Source organism: Plecotus auritus (genome assembly GCF_963455305.1).
Source record: "Plecotus auritus genome assembly, chromosome: 7".
Taxonomy (NCBI): domain Eukaryota; kingdom Metazoa; phylum Chordata; class Mammalia; order Chiroptera; family Vespertilionidae; genus Plecotus; species Plecotus auritus.
In genome coordinates, this window is record NC_137774.1 from 24,481,986 (window position 1) to 24,502,144 (window position 20,159).

Genomic DNA, 20,159 nt, shown 5'->3' on the forward strand with positions numbered 1-20,159 from the left:
TGAGAAAGGGGGTAGGGAGAAACAGTATCTGTAAGAAAAGTGAACTATGGAGATTAGAAAATATAGTATGCGTTCAGTATCACCAAATGACAATCTTCCTGAGCTCTGTTATAAAGTACAGAAACCAGACCTTTTTGGGATGTTTATTCCACAGAAGGAATAAACCACTATTTCCATTAGTTTATCCTGTCTTGGAAATTTTCCATTCAAATATTATTTTCTCAATTGTCATCATTAGTACTTAGTCAAAGATTGGAAATAGAAACTTATGTGTAGAGTAATCTTCGCAATCCTGTCTCATCCTTGACCTAGACACAGTGTAACCACCAGGGAAAACCTTTCTGTTCATCAGAACCACCCATCCCAAGATACAAACATCCAAAAACAAGTTTAGGGTCCTCTTGCCTAAAAGACAGACTTCCTTTGGGCAACTGGACAGCCCAACATCACCATCTAGTTCTGGTGAACATTTTGCAACAATGACATTAAATGGTAACTATGTCAACAGATGTTTTCTCATTGCAAAGCAGTTCATTTAATAAGCCTACCTGCTGCTTTTGGGATTACAGGACGCTTGCATACGTCTGCAGGCCCAAGTGAAAATTATTATTCAGTAATGGTTAATATTGGTCCACACAGTATTTCTTGCTTTTCTTAACCTGATGGTGGCTAAATGGTGGGGAATATAACATACATGCTTAAGTATCAAAACCGTAGCTAAGTTACACAGCCGACTGCCAGAAGAGCAGAAGGTAATCCAACTTGATCTTAGCATCTTAAGATATGAAGGCAATTCAAAATGAAAAGAATGTGACCTAGTGTGTAATGAGCTCAAGACATGAACTACATTTAGCTGGGTGAGGCACTAATCCCAATACCAGCAACGGTCTGGTAGCTTCTTCCAGCCACAGCTTATTCAGTAAACCAGGTTCGCTGAGAAAAACATTCTTCTTTACCACACATTGAACAAAATTATTTGCAGTCATGTAAAGAGGGAGAAAAGGCACTGATTAGCATTTTAAATGATCCCTGCCTAAACCAAACAGGCTCACAGACATGGCATTACTCACAAGGAAGCATGGTTTAGATCATGTTCCTGTGGACCATATCAGAAATAAGATATAAGTAGTGAGGGGATAACTACTCAAGTAGTCATTATGTACTACGTGGCTATCTAGACAGCTATGAGGGTGTTGATACATTTTACTGGTACAAAATTGCTTAAGTTGGCTTAAAAAGTCTCCTAAATATCTCTTAGTAAGCATAAACAATGTCCTAAGCTGTTTCCTAGAAAATTAAAGAAATAAGAAGAGTTTTCAAAATAATAAACTTACTGTTCGTCTTCCAGACTTTGTTTTCTACTGTGGCATAATATTTCTCAAAATGGAGAAAACTTGACAGAACTTTTGCATTTTACTTGATATTTTGCTATCCCAATAGGGTCAAAGATTAGAAGAAATTTGCTCGTGAGTCCTTGAGGCATGTTATCACTAGGCAAGTTATGCTAATACCTGGAAGGGATGAAGGCTTCCTTGAAGCAACCCGCATTCCGTAACACTGATTCACAGAAGCCCGAATTTTCTTGAGCCTTCACTCTAGGTTCAAAACCCCCAGAAATCATCATCTAGCTCAGCAAGGCACACCATCAACACTCCTACTTCTAGAAAGCAGGGATTGGAATGCCGGGCACAAAACCATCCATCAGGAAGCTAAGGTAAGCAAAGAAAGTGGAACCAGCTGAGAATACAAACTAGGGGATTCAAGTGCTGCCAGGTCCAGGTGATACCTGGAAAAGACAGACCTACAGAAAGAGGAATCCAAACAACTAAAATGGCTTTGACCAGCTACCACCAGTAATGCAGACGTGGGGTGGGGGGACCTGACGGTTGCCACGAAAGGAGAGAGGAAGCCCATGTCTGGCATTCATTAATATCAGAGCAGAAAGGAGCACTTTCTGAGCTTTCATCCCCGATCCTTACGTCACCGCTAGCAGGCCCTCAGCTAAATCATATCAATTAACGTCTTGATTTCCAAATCTCTAAAATGAGGTGAAAACAGCTGGTATTTCAAGTTAATTATATGAAAGCCTACAGATCCTCCTATGTTTATCGAGTTTTGTTTTCTTTTTAAAAGAAAAATGTGAAATGCCAAAACAAAGAAAAGGACAAATCCATCTTTCTGGTTCACATCTTCAACCTTCCTCCTTCCCTCCCCCCCCCCCGCCCCTCCTCCTCCTCCTGTTCCTCTCCTCCCCATCTTATTCCTGCAAACCCAAACACTAACAAAGTGCTCAGTCTGTTGGAAAGAAAGTTTGGGCACTATCCATGCAGGTAAGAAGTAATCAGGATGACAAGGTGGGGAGAAAAAGAACAGCAGCAAGTCAGAGTCCCATTGGCTTCTGCCTGTCCGACTGGCAAAAGCAGAAAGCAAAGCCTCAAACCAGTTCTCTGACAGGGCCCAACGCCTCGGCTGCACCCCCGTGTAATTACACACTTGAGTGACTGGACTCTGAAGAAAATTGAAGGCCTGAGCTCCGAACAGCTGCCATTTTCTCTCTCCATCACACCAGCGTGATTACTTGAGAAATGAACAGCCCCGGCTCAAAGCTACTCCAGAATTCTCAGAGGAAATATGGCTCCGTGTTCCAATAATGAGATTCTTAAGGCAAGCGTTACTTACAATCACTCCGCAAAAGGAGCGAGCCGAGCCCCTATATCTTACAAATTAGAATTTAAGAAACCCAGCGACAGTCTTAGACGATCATTACTCTTCTGCTGCTCCAAGGATTCTGGGCTTTGGTCTATTTTTAGTGCAGAAAACTGTTAAGTCCTTAAAAAGGTAATCATAATAAAATGAAAACTCACCATAATTAGCTTCCTAAGAAGGCAAATTCCACCCCATTTTAGGGTCAAACAGACAGATTCTTCCACTCCCTTATCATTACCCTTTTTTATCAGAAAGTCCTGGCTTTATCCAAATGAGAATTCGCAATCTTTGTATTAAAATTTAAAAAAAAAAAAAGTCTAACTAGTCAGAGATTTCTTCCCTCTATTGATTGAGGGGGGAAAAAAAAATCAGTCAAGTTGCCATAGATAATATCACTTCTTTGTCAAAACCTGTCACTTGGGGAAACTGAAATGCTACATAGTGCTGATATATTTTTTCCTTTCAAATGCATATCCTGGTTTCCCCACCATCTAGCCATTCTAGGCTAGCAAAGGTAATGAACTCGCCCTGCAATTAGATACTTTTAAAAGTGGGTATTCTAAAAAATGTTATATCCTCTCCAGTTAACCAGCTAGGCCAGTGGTCGGCAAACTCATTAGTCAACAGAGCCAAATATCAACAGTACAATGATTGAAATTTCTTTTGAGAGCCAAACTTTTTAAACTTAAACTTCTTCTAACGCCACTTCTTCAAAATAGACTCGCCCAAGCCGTGGTATTTTGTGGAAGAGCCACACTCAAGGGGCCAAAGAACAGCATGTGGCTCGCGAGCCGCAGTTTGCCGACCACGGAGCTAGGCAGATAACTGAATGATTGGCACTGTTGTTAACCAGAGATGTGAGGTAGATAGTTTCCCTTCACTCTGATATATGAAATTTTAAAAAGCAGTGAAAATTTATAGCATTTTTTTCCTCCAAGAAGAAATAATGGAATTAAGGTATCAAAAATGCCAATTCCACAAAGGGACAAGAAAGGAAACTCTAGAAGCCAAAGATACTCTAGTCCCCCAAAAAAGACACACATGCAAGAACAAGGCAATTGTTCATGGGGTGGGGGGTTCTAAGAACAGTCCTATTGTTCTCTGATTCCTAGAATTAACAGAAAAATCTAAGAACGACGAAGGACTTAAAAATCACCTTTAAAAACCCTTAAGTCCACAAAAATTCCATCCACTAGTCAAATGTATGTTAGCCCTATCCACATCGACTAGTCTCACTGCTCATTCTCACCTTCTACTGTCATATTACTAGGTTATGGGGACACAAAAGCATGTACCTACTCCCCAAACAACACTGAGCTTAGAGTTCCATGTGAATAAAACAGAAAGGGGTCAAAGAAGATGCAGAATACATTTAAATATCTTCCTTTGGTAGGGAGAGGACAGCACTGGATTTCTAACAGTTGCTTTTTGCTTTTAAGTTTTAGGCATGAGAACCATTGCTGATATTCATGGAACAAACCAGAGTTACAATGAAAAAGTACACTGGCTGGATAAGACTAAATTTTAAAGCTACTGTCATGAGTGACAACAGGAATGAAGAAGCACGGGGCCTAAGTAGAGTCAAGAGAACTGAGTCCCTGTGCATGCTTGTATGCATAACAGCCAGAACAATTCTTTCTTGAGTGGAGCAGGTTCCTTCAGGTCAAGGACAAAGACAGATGTGAGAAGTTGTTATTCCACAACCCGAGCCCCACTCATCTCACAATTATAAAAGACAGGAGCTTTTCCTCTGACCACAGCCACCAGAAGGAGAAATACTTTTTTTCATATTATTAACCATCCTTACAGGTTCTGAAAAATTGTACTCACAATAAGCATTGTGACCAGAAGATTCTTCTTGGTGACTTGAGCGTGAGAAAAGATATAGTTCAGTACAGTGTTCATGTCACTCTTATTCTCCTCTCGAAGAGCGAAGACACATTTGTCATAGTGACCTGCAAGCAGCAAAAAGAATTGGTCCTCACCCATGTATGAATGTTCATGTTTACATGCTATTTGCTTTTTAATGTCTCTACTTAACCTGATAAGCTGTGAGAAGAATTATATTGAGAATTTTCTTGGAGGAGTTTGGATAGAATTGGCAGTCTGGTTTAGTCAAAAGAGCAGTGGACTAGGAGTTAGGCAATCCAGTACAAGACCTGAGCTCAAAGCCTCGCTCAGATCCCAATATCCTATGTGCTCCTGGAAAAATCACTCTACCTCTCTGAGCCTGATTTTCATTAAAAAGAATTGAGAGGTGGAGGAGGGTGTACAGAAGAGACTAAGGGGTTGCGGATAACTCCAACTCCCCACCCTTACTCGAAACTCTCTCATAGCTTCCTGGAATGATTTCCTTACAAGAGAGGGTTCTGCTGCTTAAAAAGAAATGTCAATACCATTAAACCCGATGAGCTTTAAAGCCTACTCCAAGTTAATATTAAGGTTCCATGTTTGGCTAACTGAAAGTGTTTCACCCTAACTAGAAGGAACAGTTTTAGCTAAAAATAAAACAATGCAAACTTCTCAACAGCCACAAAAAGGATGACTGCAACCTCTGGAGTCAACATTTTCCCTTGTAAGTCCATGAAACTACTAAGAAATGCCTAGGAATTCCTAATCCAAATGAAGGCATAGATCAAGGAGAACCCTGCATTGAGTCAAAAGGTCTGCAGGGAGAGCAATTATGTATATTTTCACTGGCCTTTTACAAGGCCACCAGGGACAGGTTAGTTCTAGCCAAGAAAGCTATGTTTTGCAACAGAAGCATAAGCTTTGGATATACTGTAGTGATATCCACCATGGGATATAAGTAATAGTCACTTCTTTAGGAAACAGCTTACCTCAGAATTAAATTTCCAAGTATAGGAGAATTAGAGTTTGAGTAATCTCAAGGGTGAGAATTTTATGAAATCATGAAAATACTAAATGATGATCGCCTCAGTTCAGATTCCATGTTAAGTTACAAACCAAAAACGGTGGTATTCAAACTGCATTACCATGGATGGATTCCCAGAATACTAAGGACACTAAACCAGGGCAACTCTGCTTTAATCTATTTTAAATATTAAAGATGGATGTAAGATTTTTTTCAACATGAAACTAAATATATTTGAAAAACAGTGGACTACAATATTTAAAAAAGCTGCCAATTTCATAAAAGACCCATTTAGAACAAAATGAAAGTTGTTTAAAAATTGGATGTCCTATATAAATTCATATTTCTTCCAACCAAGACTTAGCTTTGAAATGACAACAGAAATATATCTTGGTAACAGGAATTACTAGGACCAGAAGAAGTAAAAAGAATATTTACCCAGGGAAAAGGCAGCAGAGACACTAAGCAGAAAGCAACCAATGATATCAAGTGTTCTCTTTTTTAAAATTTTTATTGTGAAATACACACACAGAGGAATAAACATTTGTGAAACCACCATCTATCTTAAATAGAACATTTTTAGTACCTTTGAGGGGTCCTATGTGCTCCTCCTCTGAAACAGTTACTAAGCTGAATGTCATGTTAATCAGTCTTTAACTTTTCTTTACATTTATCACAAATGTATACACAGTTTCATTTTCCCTGCTTTTCAAATTGGTATCAATGCAATTATTGTGTATGGATCCCTCGGTAACTGGTTTCTTTCCCTTAACATTACATTTTTTAGATTCATCCTTTTGTTCACATGTGTACTTTTGTTCATCCATTCTCACTGCTGTACAATAATCCATTGTAGAAATACACTGTACTCGATTTTAATTATTTATTCTACTTGTGTATATTTAAATTTTGCTGTCTTTCTTACTATCATGAACAATGCTACCACAAACAGTCCTGTATATGTCTCCCAATAAACACTGTTAGTTTCTCTCTAGAGTATATTATCTAAAAGTGAAACTGGTAGGTTGAAGAGTATATAAAAGTTCAACTCTATTAAGTATTGACAAACCATTTTTTAAATTAAATATTTAATGTTGAAAGTATTACATATACTTGTGGATCTATTTCTGAGTTATTATGTTTCATTGGTCTACTATTCTGTCCCTACAATAATACTGTCATTTCAAATACCCTACTAGAATTTGTATTACAATGTTAAAAAATCTAAAAATGAATTCAGAGAGAATTAATATTTTGCAAGTGTATATTCCAATCTAAGATTATGATTATTTATTTAGATTTTCTTTATTATTGTTAACTAGTTATAATTTTCTCCAAAAGATGCTTGTACATTTATTTTCTTGGATTTATTCCTTAGTATTTATTTTGGGTTGCTATTTGAAATGGTATATTGCTTTTCTAAACAACTGTTCTACTATACAGAAATACATTTGAATTTTGTATACTGCCTTTTGCATGTAGCAACCTTTTAAACTTCAAATAATTATAATAATAAATATGTAGATTCTTTGAGACTTTCCAGGTAGGTATCATACCATATCTAACAGTGGCAAACTTATTTCCTTACTCCTTTCCAGTTCTCAGACCTTTCATTCTTTTTCTTGTCTTACTGCACTAGCTAGGACATCCAGTATGATGCTGAATAGAAGTAATGATAGCAGTTGTCCTTGTATTATTCATAATCTTAAAAATAATGCTTTTAATATTTCACCATTATGTATCCTATAGATTTTTGATGGGGAACCTTTACATGACTAAAAAAGTTCCATTTCATTCTTCATTTGCCAAAAGTTTTCATGAATGGATATTAAATTTTGTCAAATGCTTTCTCTCCCATATCTGGAGATGATGACCATGTTTCTTCCTCTTTTAAAGTTAATATTAATATTTTTAATATTAATTGAGCTTACATTAGTGGTATAAAACCTACTTGGTTGTGAAGTATTATTTTATACATTGCTAGATTCAGGGTGTCAATATTTACTTAAGGATTTTTACTAGTTATGAGTGGCTGAGCCATCCTTTAAAGCAGGGGTGGGGGATGTTCAGCCTGCAGGCTGTATAAGGCCCATGAAATCATTTGGTCTGGCCCGCCAAGGCAACCACAGGCGGGACTAGAAATGCAATAAATCTAGGTGCTTTTTTCATAGCAACATAAATTTATATTAAGTGAATTATATTAAGTGAATGATGTTATAAATATCCAAATGGCCTTTGGCAGAAAAGAAGGTTCCCCACACCTGCTTTAAAGAATACAAAGGGAGCAAAAAAATAAAAAAATGTTATGTAATATTTCAAAGTATATGGTATTTCACTGCCATCTTGTGGCAGGAAGCAGTATCAGCAGTATGAAGCTGTACAATCTTAGCCAGGGTGTTTCACATTTAGAGACTTTATACATCATTTAGTGAAGCTCTTCAGAGAAAGCCAGGGATAAATTCCACCTAAATGGTACACGTAAAAGGAGTTGAAAATCTGAACCTTTTTCAGATGCCTGTGGTTCAATCCATGGCTTAGCTGCTGAGAGGCAAGCTCTTCAGATAGGGTTTCTCAATTTCAGCCTGGTCATGATTCAACCAATTCTCTATACACGGTCAAGAAGACATCAACAGGGAATGCTAATCTCTACTAGAAAAATTATCTCAGTCTTTTCCCAGAAGCACATGGTTTCACAATCTCATCAAGCTGTGTTTTGTTGTTCTTTCTTTGGCAGTGGTGGGTTAGAGAGGCTTAATTTTTAAGGGAGTGGTGAAAGGAGGAAGCGTTATTAATGGCCAGTGTTAGCGACAGGATGAACTGGCTGGGCTGCTGCACAGTCCTACAGGGAAACTTTCTCAGATACAGAGTCCTCAGAAAGAGGCTTACCGTTCTGGAACTGTGTCTCTACTCGCAGGTACTGCCGCAGCAGATCCATCACCACAGCCTTCATGTGGCCTCGGATGCCACTTCGGTACCTAGGCAAATAGAACAAGTCTCCACTGAAAAACCTGATGGGCTAACACTATTAATAACAGACTATTAAATAATAAACCCAGAGCCCAGATTTACTTTGTAGAGCTTCCACGGAACATGCTTTCCCTCTGAATATATGACAGGACAGGGGCCAGCCTAAAATCAGCTAACTGGATTAATTCAAATCTCAAGCTTAAAAGAAATCTGGCTACAGACAAGATTTTTTATATATAAAAAGAAAAAGAGAGAAAAGATGAATAAAAAAACAAACAAAAAACTACTTGACATCCCTACCTACTCTGGGGTTCAGTTCCTACTGCTAAGTAGAATGATTACCATACCCGTGAAATGACTAAGAGATATCTGAAAAATCTACAAGTATCTTCCTTTAGTCCAATAGTTGGCTCTATAAGTTAAGAAGAAATGTTACATTTAGGCCTTGTGCCAGAAGAAAAATCAGGGGTTTTATCAAAATTGCAAGAAAAAATAAAATGTCATTTCTGTGCCTTAACAATTGACAGAAGGAAGTAGAATAGAAAGAAGTTATCACAAATATTGGGTATAACAGCTCACAATTCTAAGATATTTAGAAGATATAAGGTATTTTCTAAGATATCAGTGCTTTCTAATTTATCTAAGTCAAACCTGAAGTAAATCTCTTTGTGACTACTTAGAAGAAAGGAAGGTATGAGGATGGATAGGTCCAGGAATCTGGAGTTACATGTAACTACCTCTGTACCAGTTGGACAATGCTCTGAGTGTTCATGAAGAAGACTTCCCGTTCAGATTTCCGGTTCAGTGTAGCTGCATGGCTATCTAGGATGTTGGCAATCTAACGTGTAAGAAAGAGAAAAAAATGAAACCCAACCCAACGAAGAGACCCAAAGCATTAACCTGTATAATATCACCACTAAGAATCTTAATTGTAACATGATAATTTCTATCTTTTATATGTAGGGAGCAGCTGAAAGTTACTGGGCACAGATTAGGGGCTTGTGTTAAATAAGCAAACAACTTTTATTTCTTTTCACCCTTTCCCAAATGAATTAATGAGTGCATCACAAAACCTACCAGAGGCCATGAAAATCAAGATATATCAAAGGTCAAGGTCCAAACTTTACTCCCCCCTTGCCTAGCTTTACTCCCTACATGCAAATTTGCTTGAAGGATACACATGCTGCTGAGGTGGTAAAGAAGTCTTTGATAATAAAACTGTGAATATCCCTCACTTTAAATTCATAAAGATATCTCTGATTTGGGTATATGTTCCTCATAACCACAGATACTTTACATGTCACATATAGTACTTTAATTACTGGGCTTGTATTGTGTGGCAGTTTTTTGAAGGGCACAATGCTTAAAACTTTAACAGCACAACATCCAGATAGTAAAGAACTGGTGGCCATTAGAAAATGATACTATTGCTCTATAAATACCTGCTGGCTGGGAAACTGACAGAGGACTGATGTGATGTTGCTAGCATACTGAGCCATTTCCTTCTTGATAGACTTCTCCACGTTGGGGGGGATGCGGCCAGATACACTGGTCATGATATCTTGCAATTCTAGGAGAGGTAAGGAGGGATCTCTGAGGGTCTTCATCAACCGCTCTACCCAGTCTTTTACCTAAAAAGAGGGAAATAATAAAATAGGATCCAGACAAATTAACACAATAAATAAAACGATATATCTGAATTCACTATCATATACTTACTTTGAAATTGTAATAAAAGCATCTAACACTGCCCAATTATATGTGAAGTCAATAAAATTGATAAGAAGCAAGGATTTAAAGACTTCAACTCCCTAAACTAAAGGGGAAAGAGGTTCATCTAAAAAAAAATTCTTTTGCAACTTTTAAACTATCTTGGAGAACAGGTACCTTACCTTATTTGTACATCCCTTCCCAAAGAGAAGTGATTCATACCCTGCTGCTAAAGAAAGGATCTGGAAGGCAGTATCCATTCATCACATTGACCAGGTTGTCCAGGACATAGTGGAACACTCGATGGAGCTTCTCGCCTCTAAGTGCTGTGCTCTGGATCTGTGGCAGACTGCCGGTGTGAAGCTCAGCCTGTCAACCCCAATGAGAAATCAAATCATCCACTACCTTCTATGCAGGGTGCAAACATACCACTGCAACTTAGAATCATCATTCAAAAATCAAGACATCCCTTCACCATTTGCAGCTATAAGGAAAGAAGGCAATGGAGGAAGCATCATGAAAAAAAAAATCATAGATCTTATTATCATAGTAACTCCTGCAAACTCTAATTTCATAATACTATAAATACAAAAATAAGGCATAAGATCAGGGGGAAAAGCGTAAGAAAAACTGGCAAACCAAGTATAGAAATCATTTGCCCCTCCAAATTACCCGTCATGTAATTAGCTCTTAGAAAGCAATATTTTTTAAATATATTTTTATTGATTTTAGAGAGAGAGGAAGGCAGAGGGAGAAATAGAAACCTCGATGCATCAACATTGATCGGCTGCCTCCTGCACGCCCCCTGCTGGGGATCAAGCCTACAACCCAGGCATATGCCCTGACCAGGAATCGAACCTTGACCTCCTGGTTCATAGGTCGCTGCTCAACCTCTGAGCCACACCAGCCAGGCTAGAGAGCAATATTAAAAGTCCCTTCCTACTTGCCTGCTGGACCTTGCTGGGGTTATCCAACTGCATTTTGGCTATTACACAGCCAGGGTCAAGAGCTGCTCCAGGCCGCTTGACATAATGAATACAGCCAGATTCTATAGCTGTTAAGGTCATTACCATCTTCATCACCTATAATGAAAAATAAATAAAATTAGAATTTAATCTCTCTTTACACAGATGAATGACTTAAAGAGGTCACTTTTCCCCTCATCATCTAAGTTGGACTGTATCTTAATCCAGAAAAATGGAAATCTATCAAAATCTACAAGAGATTACCAAGGAAGGCAATTAGAAAATCTCTCAGGATCTAGCTTTAAGGATTAATAACAGCTACTGGAATTTCCTATTTTTAACTGTTTAAATCCATTTTTCCATAATCTCTATTTTTACTTTTTTTGTACTTAGAAGTGATGAACAATTTAGTCTCCTCATACTCTCAGATCTAAATGCTCACGCTGTCTACATGAGATACCCAAGCTAAAATCTAAGAGTCATTCTCTACTCTTTTTTCTCCCTTATCTACAATTATGAAGCCCAGCCAAAAACATCGTCCGAACCTCTCTCAGAAATCTTTTTCTCATGCTAGCTGTTTGGTTTAGGCCCTCTTCATTTCTGGCCTAGAGTACTTCAAAAACCTCCCAACAGATTTCCCTACCTGCTATGCACCTCCAACAAGAACACTAAGAGCAATCATTCTAGAACCCAAATCTTGCCCTAACACTTTTCTATGTAAAATCCTTCCATGATAGTCTAAGCATCTTAGTATGTTTTATAAGGTCCTCCATGATCTCACATTGTTTACTTATTTAGCATCTTTGCTTGCCATTCCCATTAAAACTTAGTCCATTCTCAAGCAATACCAATATGTACTTGCGGTTCCCTAATATACCATACCCTCTTGCTTCAGGGCCTTTGTATATGGCTGTTCCTTCCCCTTTAAACATTCTTCCTTGCCCTTCTTCACCTGGTCCATTATTATCTATCTCTCAAAACTAAAATCAAAGTCCCTTCTCTTAGAAGTCTTCCCTTACTATCCACCTTCATCCACCCAGCCCCACACTAACTTGAGTTAGGTGGCCCTCTGCACTCTGGTGCTTGGCTCTATCAGAATCATATTTCATTACTTGTCTGTTTAGTGGTCCCCCTCTACCTATCATATTATTCCTGTATAATCAGCACATAGCACAATACCTAACACTCAATAAGTGCTATTGCAGTCTAGTATCTATTTTTAGAGCTAGCAATTCCTCATCTGTCCAAAAAAAAAAAAAAAAAAAAAAATCAACCTGTGAGCTTTGCATTTATTATTAAAATCTTAAGATTCCTAGCCCCAATTAAACTAAATGATGCTCTTTCCTGTCTATTTTCTATTTGCTTTCGGTTACTCTTCAATTCTAGTCTATCCCAGACAACCCCATTCCTACTTTCCCTCCCATGAAACAAAAGCCCTGTCACCCCTCCAACCTCAATCTCAGCATAGCACTGGCCAGAAAACACATGGCCTCCATCCTCCACAATGTACTGGATTAACTTCCCAGCAGAAGGTGAGCGCATCACTGAAGGGTCATTCTCCTTCTCAAACACACAGGTTTTATTGCCAATCGTGATGCGATATCTAGGAGATAAGTAGGGTATGTAAGCCAATAAATCACCTAAGGAATTCTACCATAGAGAACGGTAGAATAATGTCATTCTTTAAAAAAAATACAAACTAATAACTTTATTCCATACAAACACATGCACACAGGATACTCATTTCATCTTTGTTTATAATGCCAAATAAGCAAAATTTCCTTCAATAAAGGTTAGATTAAATCAATTATGATACATCCATATAATGGAATACTATACAACCATTAAAAAGAATAGGCATCTCTGTTTAAAGAAAAAACAACCCACAAAGATGATAAAGATGTAACAGCTAACATTTCTTAAGCCCTTATTATGCCCCACACAAGTTCTTAGCACTTTACATATGTTAATTCATTTAACTGTCACAACAACACTGATTGGTGTTGAACAATCTACTACAGTGGTTGCACGGACCACTGGTGGTTCCCGAGGTCCGAAAGGTTGGCAACCACTGGTCTACAATATATGTTAAGGAAAAAATAAGGTGCAAAACAGTATCTAAAGATTATTTTTATTTATAAATGCATTTAAAAGAAAAAAACAGTACATATACACTGAGTGGCCAGATTATTATGATCTCTAAACGCATAATAATCTGGCCATTCAGTGTATATCCTATATAATAAAAGGCTAATATGCAAATTGTCCCCTTGACCAGGAGTTCGACCAGCAGGCAGGCCGGCCAACCACCCATGTCCCCTCCCCCTGGCCAGGCTGGCTGGACCTCACCCATGCACGAATTCATGCACCGGGCCTCTAATATATACACACACATACACACACACACACACACACACACACACACACACACACACACACTGAGTGGCCAGATTATTATGCATTCAAGGATCATAATAATCTGGCCACTCAGTGTATATGTAACTTGTAGATGCACATAAAATTTCAATACATAAGAAACTGTTAACAGTAGCTCCTTATAAAGAGAACTTATTTTTCATATCTACTCACACTGAAGTGGTAGAGACAATATTTTTCATTGTAAACACATTTTTGTACTCTTAAAATTTTTGTTAAGTGCATGTGCTATTTTTTTTTAATTAAAATAGAATACCAAGAAGATCTTGAAAAATCCCAAGAGCTAGTGACTAGCTGAGAGGAAAGGTTGATACAATGACCAACCTATGGATCTCAAACAGCCACTCACCTATCCACTTCTTCCTTCATGTAAGTGGTATAACTGCTGCCATCATAGGACAAGAGCAGTCCCCCATCACTCAGCCGATGCACATCTACTTCTACACATGAGCCGTTCATGATCACCACATAGGAGTTAGGGGACTGTCGAGTCACCTAGGGAATGAGACCCAGAAAGCACAAGTCAATATCCCTTCCAGGTGGAGTCCCAAATAAAACTCAGTATCTTAAAAATATAGATTTAAAAAATCTATCAAAGAGGAAGGAAATTTCTAGCACTGGTGCTCTTAGCATCAGTGTCTGAGGGCATGGCTCAGCCCTGCTCCAAGCAAACAGGGTGACCTTAGATGCTTCCCTGGTCTGGCTATTCTCTGTCTCCTTTATCTCTTCGCTCCATATGTGAAGTTGAGGAACAACTAAAACATTTTCAGAAAGCCATCAAATACTACTTCTGGCCTTTGACACAAATAACGACTAATTTCATAACACTCAGCTTTGCAGTAAACTAAAATTTCCCCCCTATCTCTTGACCTACAGGAAATAAGCTAACAAAGAGAGAGAAAAAATAAGTGTAGGCTTCAGTGGGGTTCAACATACCTTAAGTACATACTTGATTCCCTCATAGATAAGTTCAACATCTACAGTGTTCAGAAGTGTATGAGCAGGAAGGACTTGACCCCTGAAAGAACAATAATGTGAGATACATTTACTTCTAGAAAGTTCTAAAAGTGTATAAGGGCATCACAAAGATTATTGATTATAGCATTTCCTGGAATATCAAGACTGGAAAAAAACCTAAATGACCATTAGTAAGGGACTAATATATAAATTATAAAAAAGCCATAAATAATGGGATATTATGCAGCCATTAAAAAATAAAGATGAAGCCTTTTATGTACTAATATGAAATATTTTTAACAATAATGAAAAAAGCAAGTGAAAAAATGAAAAGTTATAATTTGTATTTTTAAAAAATAGGAGGTGAGGCCCTGGCTCCGTGGATGGAATGTCAGCCTGTGGACTAACAGGTCCCAGGTTCGATTCTGAGCAGGAGCACATGCCCAGGTTTCAGGCTCCATCCCCATTAGGGGGCATGTAGGAGGCAGCCAATTGATGATTCTCTTTCATCATTGATGTTTCTATCTTTCTCTCTCCCTCTTCCTTCCTCTCTGAAATCAATAAAAAAATTTTTTTTTAAATAGGGGATGGGAAGAAACAACTATTATATGCCTATCTTACACTAAAGGCCCGATACACAAAATTCGTGCAAGGGGCTCAGCCCTCGCAGCCCCGGCTTCGTCTGGAAGGTCATCCAGAAGGACATCCAGAAGGTTGTTTGGCTGTCTGGTCTAATTAGCATATTAGGCTTTTATTACTATCCTATATCAGTGGTCGGCAAACTGCGGCTTGCGAGCCACATGCAGCTCTTTGGCCCCTTGAGTGTGGCTCTTCCACAAAATACCACAGTGCGATTGAAACTTCGTGGCCCATGCGCAGAAGTCGGTTTTCAGCTCTCAAAAGAAATTTCAATCGTTGTACTGATGATATTTGGCTCTGTTGACTAATGACTTTGCCAACCACTGTCCTATATAATAAAGAGGTAATATGCAAATTGACCATCACTCCAACACACAAGACGGCCGCCCCCATGTGGACAAAAGATGGCCACCACAAGATGGCCGGCAGGGGAGGGCAGTTGTGGGCAATCAGGCCAGCAGAGGAGGGCAGTTGGGAGGGACCAGGCCTGCAAGAGAGGGCAGTTGGGGGTGATCAGGCCTGCAGGGGAAGACAGGTGGAAGGGACCCAGGCCTGCAGGGAAGGGCAGTTGGGGGGACCAGGCCTGCAGGGGAGGGCAGTTGGGGTGACCAGGCCTGCAGGGGAGGGCAATTAGGGGCAACCAGGCTGGCAAGGGAGGGCAGTTAGGGGTGACCAAGTTAGCAGGGGAGGGCAGTTGGGGGCGACCAGGCCTGCAGGGGAGGACAATTAGGGGTGACCAGGCTGGCAGGGGAGGGCGGTTAGGGGTGACCAGGCCAGCACGGGAGGGTAGTTAAGGGCAATCAGGCCAGCAGGGGAGCAGTTAGGCATCGATCAGGCTGGCAGGGGAGTGGTTGGGGGTGATCAGGCTGGCAGGCAGAAGTGGTTAGAGGCAATCAGGCAGGCAGGCAGGCGAGTGGTTGGGAGCCAGCAGTCCTGGATTGTGAGAGGGATGTCCGACTGCCCATTTAGGCCCGATCCCAGGCGAGGAGGTCCCAGACTGGAGAGGGTGCAGGCTGGGCTGAGGGACACAGACACAGACACACACACCCATACCCATGCACGAATTTTGTGCACCAGGCCTCTAGTAGATAATAAAAGCCTAATATGCTAAGTGTCTGGTCAACCGGTTGGCCGTTCAACCAATCAAAGCGCAACATGCTAATGATATGCTAAGGCTGCTCAACTGCTCTCTATGACGTGCACTGACCACCAGGGGCTAGATGCTCCGACTGGTATGTTAGCTTGCTGCTGGGGTCTGGACAATCAGGACTGAGCGAGACGGGCTGGACATGCCCTGGGGCCCCCCCATGGCCCCTCCCTGGCTGGCCAACCTCCCATATCCCTCCCTGGCCCCGATCGTGTACCAGTGGGGTCCCTTGGCCTGGCCTGTGCCCTCTCGCAAAACGGGACCCCTCGGGGGATGTTGGAGAGCCGGTTTTAGCCCGACCCCGCAGGCCAGGCCGAGGGACTCCACTAGTACACAAATTCGTGCACCGGGCCTCTGAATTTATATAAATTTACATTATCTGGAATATTACAGAAGAAACTGGTAACTTGGGTTGACTACTGAGAAGGAAACTGGGTGGACAGGGAACAGAGATAAGAAGAATTTTCACTATATGCCTTTAGTGCCTTTTGAATTTTGAATCATGTGAATATATTACCTGTTCTTAAAAATAAATAAAACTTAAAAAAAGAAAAAGGCTCCAGAATGAACAACCCTAATCTACTCCTATTAACTGGAATTTTATTTGGGGTCTTAAAGAAAAAGCAGTAGTGCATGGCTGGGTGGAGGGGGAAAGGAAGTTCATCGTCAAGCAGGAAACATCAAGAAAGACTTCTGATAATAATAAGGAGAAGAAGTGGTAAAGCAAGTAAGGCAAGCTGTTAATAATTGGTGAATCTGGGCAAAGAATATAGTAGTTGTTTGGACTATTCATGCAACTCTTCTATAAGTCCAAAATTATTTCAAAATACAAGTTTTAAGAATAAATGAAAATAACATTAAAGAGCAGGGGAGCTTGTAGAAGAGATTATGTACAACATATTTATACACTAGTAGGGAAACCACTTAAATAGGTAGAGATTGCATGTTGAGAAACAGAAATTAGTAAGACTGGACTGGTAAAAAGAGGCCAAAGTATATAGGAAGTTAAAAGTCACACTGAGGGATTTAGATTTGAATATAAGGGTAATGTGAGCTGCTGAAGGTTTTAGTGCATCAGAGTAACAAAGTGAAAGATATTTATCATAAGACTTGGATAACTGTGAAATCTCAGGGCTCAATGCTAGAGAGAACACCCAGATTTTCATCATTATGGTATAGAGAGATTTGATGCTTGTACTGGACAGAATGTTTATTTTAACAGGATTCTAGTTTTTTAAAAGCAATCCATTCTAACTGCAGGTTAAGCTAATTTCTAGAATCCACAGTAAAGTCCCACAATAATTTGTCATAATCTGTACATCCCTTTTCCTGTCCCCATGGTCAGTGAATAACAGGCAGCACTCATAAGCTGCCAGAAACAGGGAAAAGAATAAATGGGTCTTTGAACTTCAGTCCTGTACTCAGGTCCACTGATTAACTTGCACAGCCAAGGAGAAACAAAGCCTACCTTTCTAAGGAGTGAAGGAAGTTAGAGACGCTATTCCGCAGGCTCACATCAGCCACATGGAGAGCCCCACACACAACTCCCAACATGGTGTCAGGTCGCTCTGCCTGAAAGGAAGAAAAATAGGGCAGACAATATAAAGAACAGTCACTTGGCACCATGGCCCCTCAATTTAAATAGGGCTCAAATTTTCTGTGAAGATATAGCTAGCATTGAGAATGGATGGAGTCCTTATTGCCCAAATGATTTTTTGAGCTACAAACACATTTACTTTAGAATCTGAATAGAGGCCTCATTTGAATAGAGATGAGAAACAACTCTCCCTTCACTCTAAGATTTCTACTGAACCAATCAAAGAGCTGCTCAAAAACAAGCCTTTGTCAGAAATAAACTCAAAAAGGAACAGAGATTTGACTACTGATAATCTCAAGGAAAAATGATATATAACCAAAATTTGGACATTTAGATAATTTAATTGAATTTAATGATTTTAACAAAAATCTTGGTAATTTAGAAGAGCCCGTTGCTTCAGATGAGGCCCCTCTCATCAGCACCTGGTAAACAGATGTAAGAGTTGGTAACGCTAAGCCAGACTTAACATCAAATGAGGAAAGAGAAAGGATCTCAATCCCTATGTGCCTCTCTTCAAATATACCCCAGAAAGTAATATTAGAACATGTAAAATGACGGTGTAACACGGGCACAAGAACTCTTACAGTGTTAATTACACTGGCTCCTAGGTTTTTTCCACGTAGATCAAGAACCATTTACATTAGAATCAGATAAATTTTATCTAGTGACATAGACTGATCACACCACAGACCTATAAAAACCCAATCCTAGAAGCTGTTTGTGCAAATGGAGAAATACACACCTGTACTTTTTCTGCTATCAGTCTGTCCAGCCAGCCAGTGTCAATTCTATTCAACTGAAAGCTTTCCGTCTCCAACAATTTGATCAGGTATTCAACTGTAGTTCGAAAGTCACCCCGAATAGATAGCTCTTTCAAAGCCACCACCATGTTTCTGGGAGAACAGAAGCAGATCTGTTTCAGCAACAAACATTTCAGTGTTGAAATTTCCATCATTTTAAAGAATTGTTTCATTCCTTTGGAGTCTTAGAAGGGAGGGGAGAGGGACAGACAGCTCTAAGAACAAATGAGGGTGTAAATATAAGTGTGCTCATTCACATTCATTCCAGATGGGATGATTTTCAAGAAGTCAGTAAACTTATGAATTCTGACTGACATTATCGTAAGTGCATCAGCAAATCACATGCATTTCATTATATGGAGGACAAAACAAATTATATGCAAACCACCCTCAGCTTTCACTTCCTAGGTTCCATCATTCCATTCATTTATTGATTGCTAACTAGAATTAGAATATAATTTTCCTCTCCTTAACACCTTGTTTATTTTATTAAGGTATAATTTACATATAATAAAATATTCTTATTTTTAAGTATACTGTTCAATGAATTTTGACACATTCTCATACCTTAAACATTTCCATACAATGAGCAACTGGCCAGATATAGTCAGGTATCAGCCTAACACTTCATGTGACAGTGGTGTGTTTTTTAAAGCTGCCTTTTAGATGTTTGTGAAATGACCACTCATTACTTTTATTACTTCCCAATCAAGTGTCAAATGATCTAATCTTAACAGAATTTCAAATACCCTGGGTTTTTTTCCCTATTTATTTTTGCCCAGTGTCTGCCCTGCACAGAACAGGTCTTTACTTCAACTTATTATGCACCTCACAGACCCAAGGCACATACTAGACTCATAAGGGAGAGAATATAGATACAGTAATTGCTTTCAAAATATATGGCAGAATATCATAAGTAGAGAGATATAATCCAAGTGCTGGAGAAGTTCTAAGAAAGGACAATATCCACCTTCCTATGATTTCATGAAGAATGTGGAATCTGACGTGGAATGAAAGTATACCTGGGAATATGACTGTGATAGGAATGTTATTCCATGTGGTCCAGCCTAGAACATTATTTAGTTTCCCATCTCGGCCTTCCTCTCTATGTCCTCTTTTGGCCTAGCTTATTCCTATATACTTCTTATATATTAGTCCAGATGCCATTTCCTTCTGAGAAACCTTCCCTGACCCTCTCTAGACTGAGTTAGCTGACTTAGCTATATGTTCCTGTACCACCATTATGCAATCCCATTATCATAAGATAGCAACTTATTAGATTGTGTTTAACTGTTTATTTGCCTCTCACCCTCTGGATTCTCAAGCTCCATGAAAGCAGAGACCCTATTTTGGTCCTTGT

General features: G+C 39.3%; 1 protein-coding gene across 8 annotated transcripts in view; it reads right to left on the bottom strand.

Moving 5' to 3' along the window:
• The window catches only part of ACACA (acetyl-CoA carboxylase alpha), a 249,999-nt gene that overhangs the window by 134,219 nt on the left and 95,621 nt on the right, over positions 1 to 20,159 (bottom strand). For all 8 annotated transcript variants that reach the window (XM_080677837.1, XM_080677835.1, XM_080677836.1 and 5 more), the window contains 11 exons: positions 18,742 to 18,892; positions 17,871 to 17,974; positions 14,596 to 14,677; positions 14,009 to 14,154; positions 12,676 to 12,826; positions 11,206 to 11,340; positions 10,481 to 10,627; positions 9,991 to 10,179; positions 9,286 to 9,386; positions 8,468 to 8,556; positions 4,537 to 4,661 (listed from right to left, as the gene is read on the bottom strand). In XM_080677837.1, the coding sequence (XP_080533963.1) occupies positions 4,537 to 4,661; positions 8,468 to 8,556; positions 9,286 to 9,386; positions 9,991 to 10,179; positions 10,481 to 10,627; positions 11,206 to 11,340; positions 12,676 to 12,826; positions 14,009 to 14,154; positions 14,596 to 14,677; positions 17,871 to 17,974; positions 18,742 to 18,892 (1,420 nt within the window). The remainder of the gene's footprint in view (positions 1 to 4,536; positions 4,662 to 8,467; positions 8,557 to 9,285; positions 9,387 to 9,990; positions 10,180 to 10,480; positions 10,628 to 11,205; positions 11,341 to 12,675; positions 12,827 to 14,008; positions 14,155 to 14,595; positions 14,678 to 17,870; positions 17,975 to 18,741; positions 18,893 to 20,159) is intronic.